The sequence below is a fragment of the Cyrtonyx montezumae genome, unplaced genomic scaffold (assembly GCF_038088225.1).
Source record: "Cyrtonyx montezumae isolate F1298 unplaced genomic scaffold, pur_monq_1.0 scaffold_0, whole genome shotgun sequence".
Taxonomy (NCBI): Eukaryota; Metazoa; Chordata; class Aves; order Galliformes; family Odontophoridae; genus Cyrtonyx; species Cyrtonyx montezumae.
Genome location: NW_027071824.1, coordinates 4,539,626 through 4,559,341, shown reverse-complemented (window position 1 = coordinate 4,559,341; position 19,716 = coordinate 4,539,626). Strand labels below are relative to the sequence as shown.

The 19,716-nt window shown below is 42.8% G+C and overlaps 1 protein-coding gene across 1 annotated transcript in view; it reads right to left on the bottom strand.

Annotated features, from left to right (window-relative positions):
* SUSD4 (sushi domain containing 4) overlaps positions 1 to 17,427 on the bottom strand; it is a 69,253-nt gene extending 51,826 nt beyond the window's left edge. The window contains exon 1 of the mRNA XM_065732745.1: positions 16,824 to 17,427. Within this exon, the coding sequence (XP_065588817.1) occupies positions 16,824 to 17,427 (604 nt within the window). The remainder of the gene's footprint in view (positions 1 to 16,823) is intronic.
* Positions 17,428 to 19,716: the final 2,289 nt, after the last annotated feature.

The window sequence follows — 19,716 nt, the reverse complement described above, 5'->3', positions numbered from 1 at the left end:
ATATAGCTTTTTTTCACTTTTCTTTTGCATATTCAGCTCTAATAGTGTACATGTTGTTTACAGATTAGAAAGATGTGCATAGTTCACATTAGTTCTGCAGTTCCCTCCAAGAGCAAAATCTGACTGTGATTAGCTCCACCTCCAGAAGATTTAGAAGAAAGGGTTAGTCTTTAAGAATTGCTTGAATCTCAACTTTTGAGGATGTTTCTAAAGAACTATGTGCCTTGTTTCAGGTATCTAACTAACCATTAGCATTAATATCTTCTGAACTCCAGAAGTTCTGCCAGACTAGGCAGAACTTTCAAGTGTAAAAAAATATAACAGAAAGGAATTGAATGTCTGATCAGTTGTTTGTAAGACCAAACTGTTGTATAAAATACAGGACATTAAGGAAATTCTGGAAGAAGACCAGCTCCATTGCTTTCTTCAGCCTACAATAGATACACACTCAAAGGATGAGATTATCATTTTCAACACGTTGTATGTAATATCTTTTGCCTAAGGAGCCTTCCAGTCTGGCAACGCAAATAAATCATTAAAAATAATCTCAAATAATCTCAAAACTGAATAAAAGTACAATTTTGTTACAACTATTTCAGTTACTTGCTCTTTCACATTCCAAATAAGAAATCACAGGCCTCCACCCTTGAAAGAAACACACAGTGCAGGTGGGATGTAAGTGGGACTCTCACCACTGTGTCCTAGTCATCCCAGCTGCACAGAAACATTTCAGAGACATCTGCTGAGAGGTGTTCATCATTCATAATCACTTAGGAACTGTCACTTGCTCTGGTGGAGTGGTTAGAAGATCCATGCTTAAATAAACACAGTTTCTTGTTTTAAGAAGTCACTGCCTCCAGCAAACACTTGAGTATACATTGGTAAGAAGAACTGAAGAATAAGCAGGTAGAATACAATATTTCACTCCATTTCACAAGTATGTTGCACAGAAACCCCACAAGCCTAAACCTGGAGCAACACTATTTAACCAACTACTAAACAACAGCAGTTTGGCTGTTAAACTCAACATCTGGGGCATGATCCATTAATGACCTAACAAGAGGTAGAGCCATGTATATTCATCTATTTAGAAAGCTTTTTGCCTTGGTTCACCCACCTTGTAGCACATATGGCATTATCTATTGATAAATAACTTGTAAAATATACAGGCATAGGAGAACATTTACTGACAAACTGTCATATTAAGTAATTCTCTAGTTGTAGTTGACTCATTATGGAAGTTGAACTTTAAACACAGTGTGTGTGCACAGTATGTGTCATGGCATTTACTTTGCTTTTGGTTTGTTGTTTTTTTTTTTTAAATATGTTGTTAAGGAAAAAGCATTCTGCCATACACACCAAAGATACTAAACACAGTAAGCTACTGTCAGTCTTAAAACACGAACTAATTTTTTATAACTGCTGTGTTGCACAAATAGATATTTGGAGTCTGTTTAGAAGTCGATTATTTATGTAGCACTTTATAATACACCAGCAGTACTATTTTCATGCAAATTTGTACTGAACATATTTCTAAAATGCACGCTTTTTGTCTAATACTCTTATTCAGAGGCGAATGGTTCAGAAGTGCTACTCTGATCAACATCAGTTTTGTAAATATAATGGGCCCCATTCATCTGTGTTACAAATCCAGAGCTGTCAGAATATTCTGTAATTAATATTTCCTGTCTTTGCAGATCGACGAACGGATGATAAGTTGGCGAAGATTATTCAGTACAGTGGCCAGAAGTCAATCCCCACTAATGGTGCTGTAAGTTGTTCTGGGGTCAGATCCAGTTTTCTAAGATGGCGTGAAATCACAGATTTAATCTATGTTTACTAGAAACTTAGGGAGATCGTCTGTGAAAATGAAGTCCTTTGGTTAAACCTGTGGTCTCCAGCACTTCTTTTTATGTTAATAACATTTGGTAGGTGGATAATTGGACTAGATGATCTGAGAAGTCTTTTCCAACCTTAATGATTTGATGATCACAGGATGCCACCTCATCTGTTAGGGCTCAGCCTTAGGCAAACATTTTACATTGAATGGGAAAATTAATGCTTCTGGGAGAAACTCTGGGACCTAAAACAAACCCAAGTCATCAGTTTCCAAAGAAACAGCAAACATGGTGTAGCTTTCAGAGAGACCAAGAGTCTCCTCTGCTCAGTTTTATAAATTGCAATGTGACGTACGGCAGAAGAAATTTTTCTCATGTTAGGCATCAGTCTTCTACAATTACTAAAATTGGCACTGAGGCAAAGAAACCTGAATAATGTACTAGATTATATATTTTAAAATATTTCCAATGCCAGTATCATGTAGCTGGAAGTATATACCCAAAAGAAAGAACTGAAAATTGAGTTCTTCTGTTTACTCAATTGTGACATTTTGCTTTTGATGCAGCCAAAAGCATAACTTTTGCAGTCTTTACATTCAGAAAGTACATAGGAGGGGCCTCAACAGCAGTCCTGTGTGACAACTGGCTGTCAGCATAAAACTATCAGGGACAGGAGAGCAGCTCAGACTCTTGGCCCATTTGGTCCTGGCTTTCCATTCAAAATTGACAATAATTACTGGTAACTGTTGTCAGAGACTTGGGGCTATGGGACAGATAGGTATCCCATGATAGTACAGAAAAAGAAAGCATTCAGAGGAAAGCAGCTGTAGGTTTGGAGCTAACAAGTGGTGACCTGCTGAAGGGATGGATGCACATACGTATCCCAGTGGCACTCAGCCTTCTTTTAAATATACACCAATTTGATATTCATTTTGGATTTTATTACAAGTGAACTTCTCAAACTCCAGCTCCTATTTCTGGCTGCATAACTTTGCATTCTGTATTACACATGTATAAAGAGCAAGATAATCATGTATATTTTCTGCTCAAGAAATTGAGTGAGCAGTGGGAGTTCACATATGTGTAAATGCATATGTGCGAGCCCTCATCCATACTAACATTTTGGTTTGTCAGTGGTTAGTTCTGTGGGCAAGTCATCAGAAGACAGGTTGAGGTACAGTAAGGAAACCTGTCCCTATCTGCAAAAGGAAATCAATTATGAGCTGTCAACAGAGATTGAGCTCACAAGGAACTTGAATCTCACAATGTGATAGTGCCTTATAGGCCATGCTGTTAAAGAAAATCCTATAAATGAGGCCATTTCTCATCACAGTATTACATCCTCTATGCAAATGTCTAACACAGAAACAAGCAAGCGAAAAATGCAGCTGTCCAAAATCTTTACTGTCTGACCCTAACTCAATGACCACTATTAAAATCCAGGAGTCTTTCTGCAACCAGCCTTACGCATCAGTAATGCTATCTGCTTTTTCCTGCCAGCTCAGGTTTTTGTGTCCAAGTCAAGAATTGCAGCTGACACTATTTCTTTTCTCTGACGAGCAGAGAGAGCAGAAGTCCTCTGAGCTTTGCCTTCCTGACTGCTCAGATGATCAGAGAAAGCAAGGAGAGCAGGTGGGCAAGGCAGCATGTACAAACATACCTCTGACCCCAGCAAGTCACCCAATAAAAGATGTAAAAGGGACACTTCAGCTGTCAGATTCCCTGAAGTATCAGATAATAACATACTTTTTTTTTTTCTTCCTCAGGCATCTTAGTTTTCACATATTAAGCCTAAAATGAGAACGTCTGTGGGGCTTTTGGCGTTGACAGCAGGCTCTGCCCACTGGATCACAGCTGATGACCCTCCAGACATGGGCTTGGATTACTGTGTGACTCTAGAGTTGCCCTGTTCAGCAACTAGAAAATGCTGCAGTTTGCATGGGGAGGGTACAAATGAGCTCTGTTTCATTGTGGCACTTTATTTTCTGAGCCTGGATAGTTCCTGACAAGAAAAAGGATTTGCATCCCAGCAGCATTCAACACCCACAGACCCTGACATATTTAGCAAGAGGTGCAGTGATTCAGCACACAGAAGAAGGATTAAAAATAGTGTAGTTGTGGCTAACTTGCCTCCACTGTGTCTCTAAACACTGACAACCTTGAAGCAGCCACTTACAATACCTGAAAACTCTCTCTGCAATTGCAATTGCATGTCCACAAGCAAAGGTCACGAGACATCCTCCAGGCACGAATGCAACAAACAAAAAGCCAACAATACTCAGACAAAAGAGCCTGATGGTAGTTACTAAGCAAAACCATGCTTCCTATTCTATGCACTGCAGCTTTGAAGAGGAATGAGTAAAAAAAAAAACAACAAAGGAGATTGAAGCGCAGTGTAAGCTTAGCAGCATCACCATGCCCCAGGATATCACAGAATGGAGACAGAAGAGCTCAGATATACACAGAGACCGAATCTGATACCAGTATCTGTAATCAATGTGTTTGCTTTGGGATAAAACATCCATAATCAATACTGAAGGAAAGCCAGGTGGTACCACTCATATCTGAGCAACTGATCAAGAAATAATTCATCCCCATGCAAAGCTTACCCTTGTGCATCTGCCAAGGTCAGTGCCACTCTGGGTTATCAGCTGCTCTAAGTGCTGGCTGAGTAAAAACTGCCTAGAGCAAGCTTTAAACTTACATACCCTACTTCTTTGACAAAATGTCTGTGTCTTGTTTTATCTAAGTTTGCAGTCCTCTGATAATGCAAGGCACATTCTTCCCCTGTATTCCATATTCTCCATCCTTTATCAGAGCCCTCTTTGGCTCAGATAAGTCTCCCATATGTAGCAGAATGAGGCTTGCTTATGGAGAACATTTGAGTATCACTCAACAGACATTCATCACTGTGGGTCTTTCTTAAGAAATCATTCAAATTAGATTTAAAAATTGTTAAGATGTTTTTTTATTGCTTTTTATTTTTTATTTTACTTTGTCACCACGAAGAGGTTTCTGTATGTGCCACTTCCCACTGTGATTTAAAAGGAAAGTAAATCTTTTCTTCACTTTCATGTACGTGCATGCAGTAATCTCCTTATCAAATATGCTGCATAGCCACAATGAGCTCCTATCTAAGACCTAAAGCTCATGTAATCTGAATGAAGCTTTTTGCTTTGGTCATCCTATTAGCATGTATCCAAAAAGCAGCAGCACCTCACCAGTCTGCCCTATACCTCAGAGCAGCTCAGGATTTGAGTTCTCCTCCACATGCAATAAAATCAGCTACCTTTTCTACTTTGACTGCTTCCAGCAACAGTTCAAGTCTCCAAGCATCCATTCCTAGGAACACTAAGCAAAGACCCCTGCCACAGAAGAACTCAAGGAATGAGGCTGCTAAGAAAAGTAACCAAAGAGATGTGTAGCACCTCGCACAAATCTGACTGAAAACAGAAACCCAAAGTTAAACCTCTCAGTAAGACCAGACTGTTCAACAAAAGACACACTGGTATGGAAAGATGAACCTTTGCTCTGCTGCCTTCCCTTCAGAGCTAAAAATAATAGTGAGTCATGCCAGCAGCAATGTTGCTGTTTAGCTTCACAAATTCGGGTCATTAGGCTTATATGTACAGAATGATTCTCTTCCTGCCACACATGAAATGATAGTAAGAACATCACCACACAGTACATGGGCTCCAAGGTTTCAAAATTCAATATGTACTTCTGAAATAAACAAAATTAACACAGTCAAATCCAATACGGTAGTCAAGACTGAAATTACTAATACCACTGGGAAAGAAAGGGAAGCTACACCCTTGATCTCTCTTTTCCCCCATTTACTACAGATAGCCTTTTTTTTTTTTTCATTAGAGAGCAAGTAAAATGATTGTAGGCTGATCTAGACAGACAGATCAGATGATCTGTAGAAGGCTGCATGGGAGCCAAGATACAAAAGAACCATATTAAACACTTTTAAAGTGCCTCATAACTTCCAAGTGAATCTCCAAAAAAGGCACCCATCCAAATGTTCATTTTATTTTCAGGTAAGTACTTCTGAAAATGGGTCAAGGGAAGAAATAACTCCGGACTGACAAGGCTGTATGGGAAAAGGACAAGAGTGAGTGGCCTTCAGATGCTGCAAGCCTATAAAAATAGTAGAGAAGGTACTACAGAATTTCTGAAGCCTGCTTCTTCAGTTGAGCATAATGAAGAAGCCTTGGGGGGGAGTACCTGAAAGAATTCTTGACCCCAGTGCTGGGAGATATCTGGACAAACAGGAAGTGCCAGATTTTAAGGCATCCCTTTTACCAGTATATACAAAGAGCTGGATGAAGTAGAAGTCAACATCCTCCTCCCTGCTTGAGGTCATTTCACAGTTAGGTCCACTCAGAGAGAATGAAATCAAGCAACATAGAGAACAGATGGGTAGATTTCACCCACCTGCCCAGCAACAGAAAGAATTTATCAGATGGGAGCATGAACACAGACCCAATGTGTTGCCAAGACAGACAGCCTCCCAAGGAGCACACCAGAGAGTGGAGTACCTGAACCGCTTAGTTGGGCTGGCAGAACTGCCCATCTACATCAGACAGATGCTTCTAAGCCACATCTGGACAATTAGAAAAATTTCATAAAGTCAGATCTCTTCACCTCATACAACCTCAAGTCATCCCCCACTCCTTCAACTGCCAAGTGTAAGGGACAAAATCAAAGAGCCAAAGATCCCTTGTGGGTACTAGCAGTGATGCTGGCTGATCAGAGCCTGAAGGACTGCTTCTGAGGGAAACAGAAATTCACAGAAGAAATAGAAACAAGATAAATAGGAAAACCTCCATATCATCCTATTTCCACAGAAGTTCAGATCAGGAAGAAACAGCAAATGTTATTTCCAAGGTAGCGAATAGCAGCATCATGTTAATAACCTCAGTATGCTGCCATTCTTGTTGGCTCCTGAAACTGCTGCAGCTCCTCGTGCTGCTTTAGTTCTGTAGATTTTATGATAACAGAATCACCTGACTGCAGAGACAAGGGAAAAAAAAGTAAAAATCACCATACAGAGATTTTCCTCTAACTATATCTGTGTATACAGTATCAAAGGACTTTTTTCTCTATTAAAACAGCCAAAGAATTAAACCCATTCAACTATGTCAAAAATTGACCTTAAACCTCAAGTGTCAAGGTGAATACATAGTTGCAACTTGAGGCTCTCACACTGTTTTCTTGGAAGAAATAATTATCAGACTTCAGATCATACAAACAGTCTCCTCTGAAAGTCTGCATTTTCAAATCAGTTTCAGACAAGCCAGGAAGGCGAATGAAATGAATCATTTACCTGAGGTACTAATGCACTGCAGTGAAATCTTTTTTGCTGACATAATTCTGAGCTCCTATACATGAACACTCCCTTATATTTTTATAATCTTATAATGCTGACATTCTAAAAAACAAAACAAAACTTTTACATATAATTTTTCACCCTGTTTTATCAAGTAAGATTCCCTTCAAGTGATAAACTTGCCCTAGCAGACATACTAGCTTTCTGAACTGCACAGACCTACTTGATCTAAGGACAGGCTTTTGAAGACTCTGGAGGTTGAAGAGGTCTTCTCGGTTGGAAAAAAAAAAAGAAAACTTCTACACATGCAGAACCAGAGCTGAGAAATTTGCCTTTTAGTTGCATGCAAGAAAGACGCCTCCCAAGACATCAAGGCCACTGCAAAAAGACACTTTTCATCCTGGTTTTGACAAAGTCCATCACCTCACAACGAATGTAATTTATTTGATGGATTTATTTTTAAAATGGAATATATTTGAGGAATGAAGTCCTCCTCTTTACCGATACTGTATATATATGAAATAAAAAATGAAATAGAATCTAAAGAGGCTCAACGGTATTCTGCTTTTCATCCCTCACATGAATCCAATATCATCATTTCTCCTAAAGGGAAGCATTAAAGGCAACAGTCATCCATTCTGCAGCGTGAAAAGAAACCGTGTTGTAAGAAGCAGCATAAAAATCCCAAAATAACTGTCCATGAGAGTATTATATGTTTTTACAGTTTCTTTGCTGGGTTTGGGTTTGTTTGGTTTGTTGATTTTTATTATTTTTTAAGATTCTTATTCATCTCCAACATATATGCATGCATCTACCTAGCCATCTGCACATAAGATTAATGTGGGCACACTCAAATGCATTAATGCATGGCTGTATATAAAGACAATTACGTGCCCCTCTTCTACAACAAGGTCATCCCATGAGCCTGCGTGCCCCTTCCTGCGATTGCTTCCACTACACATTTTACAGCCAGCTTGCAGACTGGTGTGTCCCATGATGACCCCATTTCGAGAAGTTAATCAGTATAATGGGGCTGGGCTTCACATATGCTTATCTTGGTTGGTGAACACTTGCACTGGGATTTTCACTTCGGACTTAGGTATCCAAGCCTCTACAAATCACCTTGGTCTTGACAAAATAAGTACTAGAGAGCATCCCTCTTGTACTGGTCTCCAAGATACACATGCTGGATGAGGGCATCTGTAGCAGATAAACAACAGGCTATGAGCAGGGAATGTCTCTGCTGCAACTGAAAGATGGTCTCTGCCATCTGAGCAACGATTCTTCAAAAAGAGAAGAGGCCTGAAAAGACCTCACTCCTTGGAATGTGAATCATACAGAGCAAGGAAGAGTTTTAAACTGTGGGTACTACACTGGGATAGGATCTGAATGCCGTCAGAAGGCCACACTACAGTGGAATACCATAATTTTTATCACTACTCATAAGAGCACCATTTTATTTTAATTCCTTCAAGACTGCTGCTAAGCTAGTAATTGCAATCAAGCTATTTTACAAGTCCAATTTACAAAAGACCAAATTATTTATTATTTATTTTGAATTCTAAGTGGATCATTTGTGTTTTCTCTGAGTAAAATGATGTGTAGAAGATATCTCTAAAAATGTCAACTGTTTGTCTAAGTAGGGTGATACAGAAAAATGTCTCTGCCTCACAAGTACCCATGATTTTCAGAATACAAATCATTACTACACAAACACAGTAATAGCACGTAGGCTTATACACGGCATTAGAAACAGATGAAAGACATACTCCTCGCTGTGAAGTTCTTACAGCTAAAAGATCCAATTTCCTCAAGCAAGAAGTCTTCTCAGTTTCAATCCCCACATCATCACGGTCTTTTCTTATTAATTCAGCTCTGAGTGTTGTTTTAAATGGCTCAGATTTATCTTTCAGCCTAAGAAAGACATGATTTCCAACACATCATCTAATATTCTCCACCCACCTGTGCCTCCCAGAGTGCTGAAGGATGCAATCTTCCTGGATAGCCACCACCAGTTCCCCATTTACTGGGACAAGGAACTCAGGCACTGATGCAGGTCAGCTGTAAGTAGCTGATCCTTAAACCTCTCATTAAAATTGTTTATTTGCAAATACAGATGGAAGTCTTAAACCACTGACTTGCTTTTGTGTGGATCTCATCTACCACCATTGTCCAGTCAGTACATACAAATTCACACAAGCCTACAGAAGTAAAATGCAAATTCACTCTGGCACAATTTAGTGCAGGGTTAACCATAACTGTGTTATGTGTTAACCATAACCATAACCATAACATTGTGATCACGTAAAATAATTGGTCTAATACCCACAAAGATAACAAACAGACTACATAAACAGTCATTGTTTATAGGAGGCTCCCAGATTTATTCCTGATTCTTACCAGTTGTTCCTCCAGAAAGCCCTTAACTCCTTCCAAACTAGGAAGGTAAACCTGACCTTTTTGGTGGCTGCTGGTAAGATATCTGATCTAGATTGAACCATGTCAGCTCTTTCTGCATCAGCAGCAATATATGAACACAGGGTACAAACTAAGCCTTAGCTCTCAGACTGTTAACTAACAGCTAGTTTTTCAGAGACACTTGACTGAGTAAGGGCAGTCAGGGCTCTTCCAGTCCTGATCAAGGGAAGCAGCACTCAGGACAGCCAGAGATGCAGTATGCCAGCAGAGGGTATCAGAAAAAAGGTGGTATCAGAAAAATCCTCTTGGTGATTAAGAAAGTGAGGCACTGGAAGAGATAATCAAGGAAACTGTAGAGTTTCCAACAGAAAATCTTGAGTTACTTCACTGACATACATGCAAGAGTCCTATCCAGGGGCTGAAGGATGAGCCTCAAGTACTTCTGAGGTCTTTTCCAGTACTATTTCTGTAACTCTATTACCTCCAGAAACACAGAAATGACTTTTTAGTGCCTTTTTTTTTTTTTAAAACTGTGTGCATTCACAAATGCTAATGACAGAAGTGAGAACAGAACACCTACATTACAGGCTTCTACTTCTGGGCATCTTCTCCTCTCTCCCAGCATGTACAGGGGCTTTTTCCTTGAACCTGTGTGGTGTTCTTCAGTCTTCTGGCAGATCAACAACTATGTGTGTTGGCATTCCACATTACCAAAAAAGATCTGAAGGCTTTGTACTTTTAACCTCTTCTTTTTAGTTTGTTCTCCAGGACTGAGAGTCCAGCACAACAGCAATTCTCTGGATTGGCTGTATTGTATTCTGCTTTTTTTCTTTGTCAGTCTACAAAGGTGTATTTTTAGGACACCATCTCACAATCCCCTTGATAACCCAACTTTCAAACAATCTAATCCTTAGCAACCTAACCTATTTTCTTCTTCAGTCCATTGTAAGCCTTGTCTCCTCTTTTCAGTTTCCAAGCACACCCAACATTTTTAAAGATTTTGTACATTTTTACTGAGTACAGAATTGAACTTCACATGAAGTTCTGTTGCACCCTTGTCCCTGGCATGCTTCTCATTCCCACATTTCACACAACTTCACCACCTGCAGTCAGAGATTCCTCACTGCAGTCAGCAAGGAATCAGTCACTGTATCTACTTTATCCTTCTATGTACTCTACATTATAACTCATGTTTTCACAAGCAAACAGAGTTTTGTGGCCATGCAGTGCTCTTCTCCTCTCTAACAGCAGAAGTATGGTACAACTATCTTTAAAAGCACACATAATGCTTTTCTAATGTCCTTCCACCTAAACTATCATCATGAACCACATGATCCAGCAAGGCAGAAATAGCATTCAATTAATGTGTGCTTTTCACTATGAGAAACTGCATGATACCGTTTTTCAGTGCTTGACCCTAACTTACAATTTTTTATTATTTTTTTTTAAATTATTATTCAGGAGGAGATTCTTTCAGGGTCTGGAAAAATGTCTTGTCTCTGGAAAAATGCTAACTCAGACATAAAGGAATGAGGCAAATAAACCAACACTGGAAAAAAAGCCTCTGTGATTTGCTTAAGTAGCAGTTTACAAGCAATTTCAGTTAGAAGAGTCACAACCAAAAATTCCTACTATAAAGGCTGTGCCATACAAATGTGGATTAATAATTTCCCCAAGTTCTATTTACAGAAGAAAGTGCTAAAGTAAGATCCAGAGGATCTCTTTTCAGTCTATAGAAGGATTTGTTTCTTAAGTGAAACGTGTCTTTAAGTCACTGAATCTTTCCAGTGAGCAGAAGATCAACCCAATATAGGCACCACACAGTATGGAAGTTGATCTGAGCAGCTAAAAGGCTGTGTGAGTCAAGGGCTACCCACGGGGAGCATGAAGGCACGAGTTGTGCCAGCAGGTGCTCAGGACATGCAGATGGCATCAAGCCCTTCCACTGGCCTCAATACATAGAGAAAAGAGCACCTCAGTTTGGGCAAATCCCACAGACAACCCAGATGCTGAGAGTGTAAGACAGTCAGAAGGTGCAAATGTGAATGTTGACAATTGCTAAGATGCACGGCTCTGCTATGAAAACTAGTAGATATATCACTTGGAATTTACTCCATTATGCTCTGCTTGTGCCAAGCCAAAGAAAGTGGCTGAGAGGAAAAAGCCACGTGAGGAGATGTTTGCTTTACAGTTGAATTGCTGAATTTGGTAAGATACGTATACCTTCAGCCCCCTTAATGGATAAGCAAAGCTAATTTTTACACTTGATGAATCAAATTGTACACACTACACCACTTAATCCCTCAAGCTCATTTTCTGACCAATTTATGTTAACCACTTGATGCAGCTCAGTTTTTCTTTCATATTGGCACTCACATATAGCAAATATGAACTTGGGCAATGATTGATTATCTTTTTCATGCCTAAAACTTCATAGAAATGCATAGCACAAGTGCAGTGCTTTCTACTTTTTAAGAAAAATATACTTCCTCAAGAAATCATTTCAAACAGAAGTAGGTACTTGGATAAAAACTGAAGTATATGATTCATACTGTATAAAAATAAATAAATCCAAAAGAGCCTATATAACAACAACAAAGATAACTTCTTCCTAATCTTCATATATTCATAAAACTATTTAATTAATAATCAACGTGACAAAAAATGAAAAGTGTTAAAGAACCATTCACTATGGTAAACTTCAGTTTATACTTAGTCAAAATTCATATTTCTCACTGCTACATTTTCTTTGTGTGGTTCTTCAACCATCTCATAACATGTCTGTGAAATAAATCACTTATCTACTTCATAGATGAGAAAATCAAACGGAGAGTAAATAACTCATTTTTCTAAAGCTGTAATCATCCATAATACAGAGATCATAATGCAGATTGCAATTCTAGAAGCAAGAAAGCAAATGGAGAAGCTAACTTCGGTCTTCAAATCCCAGGGTAAATCAGGGATATACCTCCATACTGCAGGGTGTTAATACCCACATCTTGCAGGGCTGCAGGTGGGAGGATGTACCACTACAACAGATGATGAGCTCTCATCCATGGATGTCAGTAGCCTTGCCACTTGAATACAAAATGGACATAAAATGGAACTGAAATGTCAACTTCAGTCTCAAAGAAGGAATGGGGAGCTGCATGGGGCAGGTCTAGGACCAGAATTGAGACTGCATGAGAACGTGAGAAATCTGCTCCTTGCAAAATATCCAGAGCCTCCAGTGAGCTGGAGGTTAAGACCAACACTGCAACCTGTCTGGTGGTTTTGCAAAATGTGCAGACAATTCCAGGCTAAAATGTCTATTTTGCTTGACAGGTGATGCAGACACTGAAAGGGAGTGAGGAAAACGCATTAATTACCGACTTCTAGAGTTTATCAGGAAACATTCTGACTTTTCAGAAAACAGTTTATATAAATAATGTCAAAAGTTTATGTAAAGCAGTTACAGGAATCTTTGGCTGCTTTCTCTTGCTGAAAGCAATTGCATGTAGACAAAAAGTCAGCTCTAGTGCGGGTCTGTATCACTCTCACACAGAAAATGTGTCTTATCGCAAGGAAACAAGTATAATGCTCTTAGAAAGCTAACAGATCTGGTTACAGTAGCCACTACATCCAAAAACAAGCATAACCAAGGCTTCAAGGCAAAGCATAAAAACCTCAAAGCTATCAAAATTCAGCTTTGGTCTGGGAAAAAAAAAAAAACAAAACGAAACAACACACTAGTCTGCACTATATCACCAGAATTCAATGTAATGTTTAAAGGCTATGCAACACACTGGCTTTATTTGCCACCCTGCATGATGCCACGTGCTTCCATCTTAAAAGCACACAGTGATGTGAAGGGATGCTGCCTGCAGAGCACACATCCAGGGGAACTCAGCAAGTGGATTATGACACCCAAAAAGCAGCAGTCTAGGATGGAAACAAGATGCATCCCTGCAGGATTAGGGATTTGATTTAGTAGTTGGGTAGGGATAAAGATAGGAGGATGGTTGGACTAGATGATCTTGTAGGTCCTTTCCAACCTTATGAACCTATGAACCTAGGAATGGGAGCTACAGGGAACCAGAAGCTGGATAAAAAACAGTGGCCTCACATAATCACAGAATGGCTTGGGTTGGAGGACACCATAAAGATCACCCAGTTCCAACCCCCAGCTGTGGGCTGCACCACCCCCCCCCAGCTCAGGCTGCCCAGGGCCCCATCCTGGAGCTCTCTGAGCAGTAGTGCCAGTGTCTCACTGACCCCTGAATTAAGAACTTCTTCCTAATTTCTTCATAATGGCAGCAAGGGTACCCTGGAGAGTGCTTCAAAGAGAGGCAGAGATGCTTTAAGAATGAGATCAAACAAGCATCTGCCCAGAAGGGAACTATCATGCCCTGAGACAAGGCCCAGTGACAGCCCATGGTCTGCTACATGCCAATGGAGGTGTAGCCCCTTGGGCGATGCAGCCCTGATCATCCCATGGGCCCCACAGGGGAACGGTGCTGCAGGACAGCACCAATCTACAAAAATAAAGTCTACAGTTACTAGCCCTCTCAACCTGTTCCTACTTTCTTCTTTTCTTTCTTTTTTCCTTCACTATAGAATTATGGCAAAAAGCAAGATAAACAAAGATGATGAGATGAAAGCCACAAGCCGGAGTATGAGATTTACTTTATCCTCGGTGTCAGCAAACTTAAATACATCTGGGAGGAATCAAGTGTATTGACACCTGAAAGGTTTGTTCATCTGAGTTCACTTCTACAGCAAATTTTCTGCTAGATCCTCTTGGAGAAAGTCAGAAAGTAATAAACACAGTTATTCTCTGTAGGGTTATTGACAAGAGAAAAAAAGAGTCATAAGTAGTATTGATTTGGGGTGAAATGGTAGAACGCGACAATCAATAGGGCTTAGTCAGACAGAAAATAGACAGTGTCATGTAAGTCATGACAGCGTTGTTACAGGAGCCAAATTCTCCTATCAGATAAAGAAGGGAGGAAGCTATAACTGGGATCCAAACGTAAACAGTGGATGGATTTATAGGAAAAGAAATCCAAACCATTCATTTGCATTATTAATATGCAAGATGCTTTTTATTTTAGCATATTGTCAATGCTGTTTTCCTAAAGCTTTTGAAACAAATTCTTTTGAAACACCTCCATAGTATTTTCATTAAATGTCATTGCAGCTCTTTTCAAATCTCTCAGGGAAGTATGATTATCCTTATTTAAGAGATAATGAGAAGATATAAAGAGATTGGAGTTACATTTTCCAAAGCAGTCAGTCGTTCCGTGAGCCTTCCATCTAGATACCACAAACCCAGTGAACACAAGTCCTGAAGAAACAACAGATGCAAAGGTCCAAAGAAGCTAGAGTTTTGCTTGGTGACAGCGCATACTTGGAAGTTCTCAAACTCTGGGTCACAGATCAAGGAGCCAGAGCTGAGCCTTCACAGGGAGCTGTGTGAGCAAAGCGAGCTCGCTCACAGGTAGAACAGAGCCTAAAACAGGAGGAATCCTAATGTGCAGTTCTCTGTTCTAATTACTAAAGTCATTCTTTTACCACTCAGATGATTCAGGGTGAAAAATCACTGGCCATCATATATTCTACCACATGAAAGATCTGTGCACTTACAGGTATTTACATTGTGCATAACTTCCCAGTACAACCCCACTGCAAAATAACAGCAGTAATAACTTAGGAGAAGTAATGAATCTTTCTGACTGGTTATTTCAGCCATGCACAAGTATTCAGTGTATAAACTTTCCCTAGATTCTGGGCAAGATTTTTGCCTCGAAAGATGCTAAAATGCCTTACAAATGTAATTGGATACAGAATCAGCCATATCCCCAAGGTGAACGGCAGCAGCGTTAATAACAATCAGCAGCACAGAAGAATTTATAGCAGGCTGTGATGAAAACTACTACATCCAAGGGAGACATAAACTGCATCTTGAGGAACCTCTTGCACTGCTCAGCCAACTAAATGCTGACAAGCAAACTGCGGTATGCGCACGGCTCTGGGGAGAACGGGGTCCTTGGGCCACTCTCTGTTTTATGAATGAAGCCATAAAAAGCAAGTCAGGGAAAAACAGGAGCTCACCCAACTGCAACTGCGAGGAATGCACGAGAATGGCATCACCACGCTGAAAGGCGAGCTGGCCGGGAAACCACGGGAAACGCAGGAGCAGAAAATGCCACCGATTTCTAAAGAGGGATTCTCAGAGACTGCAACAGTTTAAAAGCTTGTTTAGCTGGAATCACATTTGCAGTCATGGTATTTCTACTGGAAAATGGCATTACAGTCCTGAGAGAAAATTACGACCGAATCGCATCAGGAGGAGGATGGATAGAGCGACTTCCCGAGGTCCTCACCAGCCGTATTTTGGCAGTTACATTCTGGGGCATTCAGGGGCATACCCACAGGGGCAGTGGCAGAAAATGCTTCAGGATGGAGCTGCTGGGGCTCAGGCACTCGAAGTATTTTGGCATGACTCTCTGGCACGACAAAAAGCCCGTGCAATTTTTGTATCAAACCCTGCCTATCATTAGCGACGCGATTCAATCATGAGCTGGCTTATTCCCCCAGTACAAAAATATATCACCATGCCGGAGTGGAAATGGGAAGCTGCTCTCGTTATCACAGCTAAGTTCGTTTTGCAGCAAAGCAGTTTACTTCAAGACTTTTCCCGCAATCCAAGTCTAATTATGGAATCAGTTACAAGCAATTTTGTAATTAAACGTACCTGCTCAAAATATCTCAGAGGCTCAACAGTTTAAAACGATAGAGTAAAAATGTAATTAAAATGAAAAAGGCCAACTGCGACTCGGTCCTTCCTCCAGGAGGAGAGCGCTGAAGGACGTTCCAAGCGTTCCTTTTTAGACCCAAATCACCTTCTCCCACCCCACGTTTCCGCTTGGGGACCGGCACCGAGAGCGATCAGAGGGATGTCCGAGCGGGGCTGGGGGAAGGCTATTTCAAATCATCGTGCTAAACCGTATTAAGACCGCGCCGTACTCACGCGCGGCTCCACTCCCCAGCGGGGACCCGGCTGAGGCTGCCTCCTCCCGGTGGGCGCACGCGGGGTGACCCGGAGCGGGGGGGGGGGGGGGGGATTCCCCGCTCCCCTCGGGGCCGCACAGGGAGGAAGTTTCCCCGCTCCTCGTTCCCCCCATCCCCGGGGCCGGGGCTCGCTCAGCCCGGCTGCCGGGCAGAGCGGGGGGCCGCCGCCGCTCACTCACCGCCCGCCGCCGGCCCCGGGCCGAGGCTCAGCGCCAGCCGCAGCCAGAGCGCGGCGGCCAGCGCCCGCCGCCTCGCCGCCGGGAGGGCACCGCCGCCGCTCGCCTGCTTGCCATGACACATCTTCTGCCCGCCGCGGGCATCCGGGGCGCCGCCGCCGCCGCCGCCTGCAACGAGAGAGCCGCTCCGCGCCGCCGCCTCGCCGCTGCCCGGGGCTGCGCGCCGGCTCCGCGGGGCGCCCCCGCCGCCGCCTCCGCTCCCCGCGGCTCCGTCAGCGGCCCCGCGCCGCCCCCCGGGGCCCCTCCGCCGCTGCGGCTCGGCGGCACGCAGGCGGGCGGCCCCGCGGACGCGCGCAGGCACACGCGCGCGCGGCTCTGCCCTACCTGCGCGGGGGGCGGCGGGCAGACGCAGCGCGCACCTGCCCGGCCCCCGGGAGCCCGGCGCTGCGGGACCGGGCGGCGCAGCCGCCGCGCACACGCATGGCTGCCGCGGGGCTCTGACCCCGAGGGGGTCGCGGAGCGGGCGGCCGTTAGGAAGCGGCACCCGGGAGGATCGAGTCGGTCTGAAATCCGCTGCCACGCAGCAGTGAGTCAAACGCTGTCTCATGGCTACGGCGGCCGCTTCCTGCTGCCACCTACGGCGTGCCAACTCGGGGCATCTCCCCGCCGGCAGTAACCACGGCGTATTCTGGGCAGGGAAGGGACGGGACAGCGAGCGAGCGACGCGAGATCCCAATGAAATTCTGTCCCGAATGGAAGTCCGCTTAAACCGGCTTAAAGGTCACGACGAGAACGACAGAGAACACGCTAGCGACAAAACTTCCCAAACCAAGGCCGCATTCACAGATGTGCATGCTCCTGCCAACAGCCCTATTGTGAAAATAGCACACCCTGATGCTCTGGTGTAACTCTTCTGTGCCATTAGAAGCATGAGTGCCTTTCGAGTTTCAGCTACCCGATGCTGGCCACTTCAAGCTCAAAGCAATTTGAGAGGGATTTAAACTCAAGTCGGCACATTGTGCATCAGTTCAAAGAGCAGTGTAAGAAGCGTAGTTCTTTATACTCTCCCCTGCAGAGAACAGGCATCTCATAGGGAAACAAGTCTTCCTTCCATTAAGAAAAGGAAAGTATGTTGCCAATTTTCAGCCTAGTGACTGTTTTACCACTTTGCTGCCCTTTTTAAACAGGAAAACGTGGAAGCTGCAGAGCCTTCTTACCCTAACATGACTGGTGATGTTCACCCCCTCAGCCACCCCAGTGAGGTTACTGACAGGTCTCATTACCTGAGCAAATAGGGCATAGGTGCAATTATGTGACAGATGCTTCCGAGGCAGTAAGCTGTCGGCTACTACAGGTGGCAGGACTGAGCAATAAAACCACAATTTCTGTTATCTGTAATAGGAGATCCTTCTCTTTACGTCACTGGTTTGACTTCAAAAATCAAAGCTAACAGAAGGTAATGTCCTTAGCAAGGTAGCACCACTCTTGTTTCACACAGATTAAAATGCAAAGATTGCAGCATGGATGGGGGCACTACACCTAGATACAGACTGGAAGAAGAAGAAGTGGGTGAAATAACATCTATGCTGATAGATCCTCCTTAACCCCTGATTCTGCAGTCAGCTCCATCTGGGTGCGTGTTTCTGCTGGATCAAAACATGCAGCCAAACATCCAATCACAAAAGTGATCCCTCTCTCCAGGCCAAGTAACAGAAGCTCTGCATAGAACTGAACACCAATCCCATTCCACAACACTTCACATAGAGTCTGCTCACAGGCCATTATATCATGACAGATAGGTGACTTGGCCTTGTGGTGTAATGTAAGATCATATTTGGCAGGCCTGAGCCTGCCCAGAACCAGGGAACACACACAGGGCCGTGTGTGACTGGCACCAGCAGAGCACTCTGAGTGCCAGCCAGCTCAGGATTTCCGCAGAGCAAACTGTGCAAACTAGGTCAGGCTCTGCTCAGAATAATGTGGTCCTGCCCGTGTTTGTTGAATAACTTCAGAGCTCTCATCAAGAAACTGGGAAATTCTGTGGTCTGAAGGATTCCAAACCTCTCCCTCCTAGCTTTTGTCAGTGCATACTGCAACTATATGAGTTGTATATTGTAACATCAGACAGTTCTAGGATACTAAAACTCATTTTTTTCTGTATTAAATTATCACAGTATTAGCTTGAGCTACCTAAAATTTCCAAGCTTGGTTTGGGAGAGAATTTGGCCAGAGATCATTTCCTGGTGGTAGCCTGCCTACAGCTTCTCAGTTTTGGAAAGTAAATAACGTTAATGATATGGACATCAGCCCTCCTGTGGCAATTGTACCCACTGCCTAGGAGTGTTGTGAGCACCTTCAATTTCCTAGCAAACACAGCCCAAAAAGTTACGTATTGGAAGATGAAGCTGGATTTTACCTGCTCATGATCAAAGTCAGAAGGAATTGCCCCAGTGATGCAGCTGTTGGGAAGGTTCTTTGGCTGGATTCCAGTATGGATGAAGAGGATGCAGTGGTGACTGGACCTAAGAAGAATGGGACAATTTATTTGTGGCAGGGTGAGACAGTAAAAAAGACAGCAAGACAGGTTACTTGCAATTGAATGAGTATAGGGGTGCTCAGTCCATGAGGAAAAGCGCAGTTTAACTCAGAAGCCTGCAATGAATTATTTTAAAATCTAAAATGGCAGTGACTGGCACTGAGCTTTGGCAGGCAGGGCACCACTCCAGGCTGTGAGTCCATATTGTTGCCATATGTCCTCCAGACCTCCTGGCCACAACCCAACGTCCTTTTTCATGGGCCACAGGAAAGAGCAATTGCTTCCCAGCCCCCTGGCCCATTTAATCACACTGTTAAACAAAATTCCACAGATAAAAATAAGGAGAATTGTGCCAGTGGC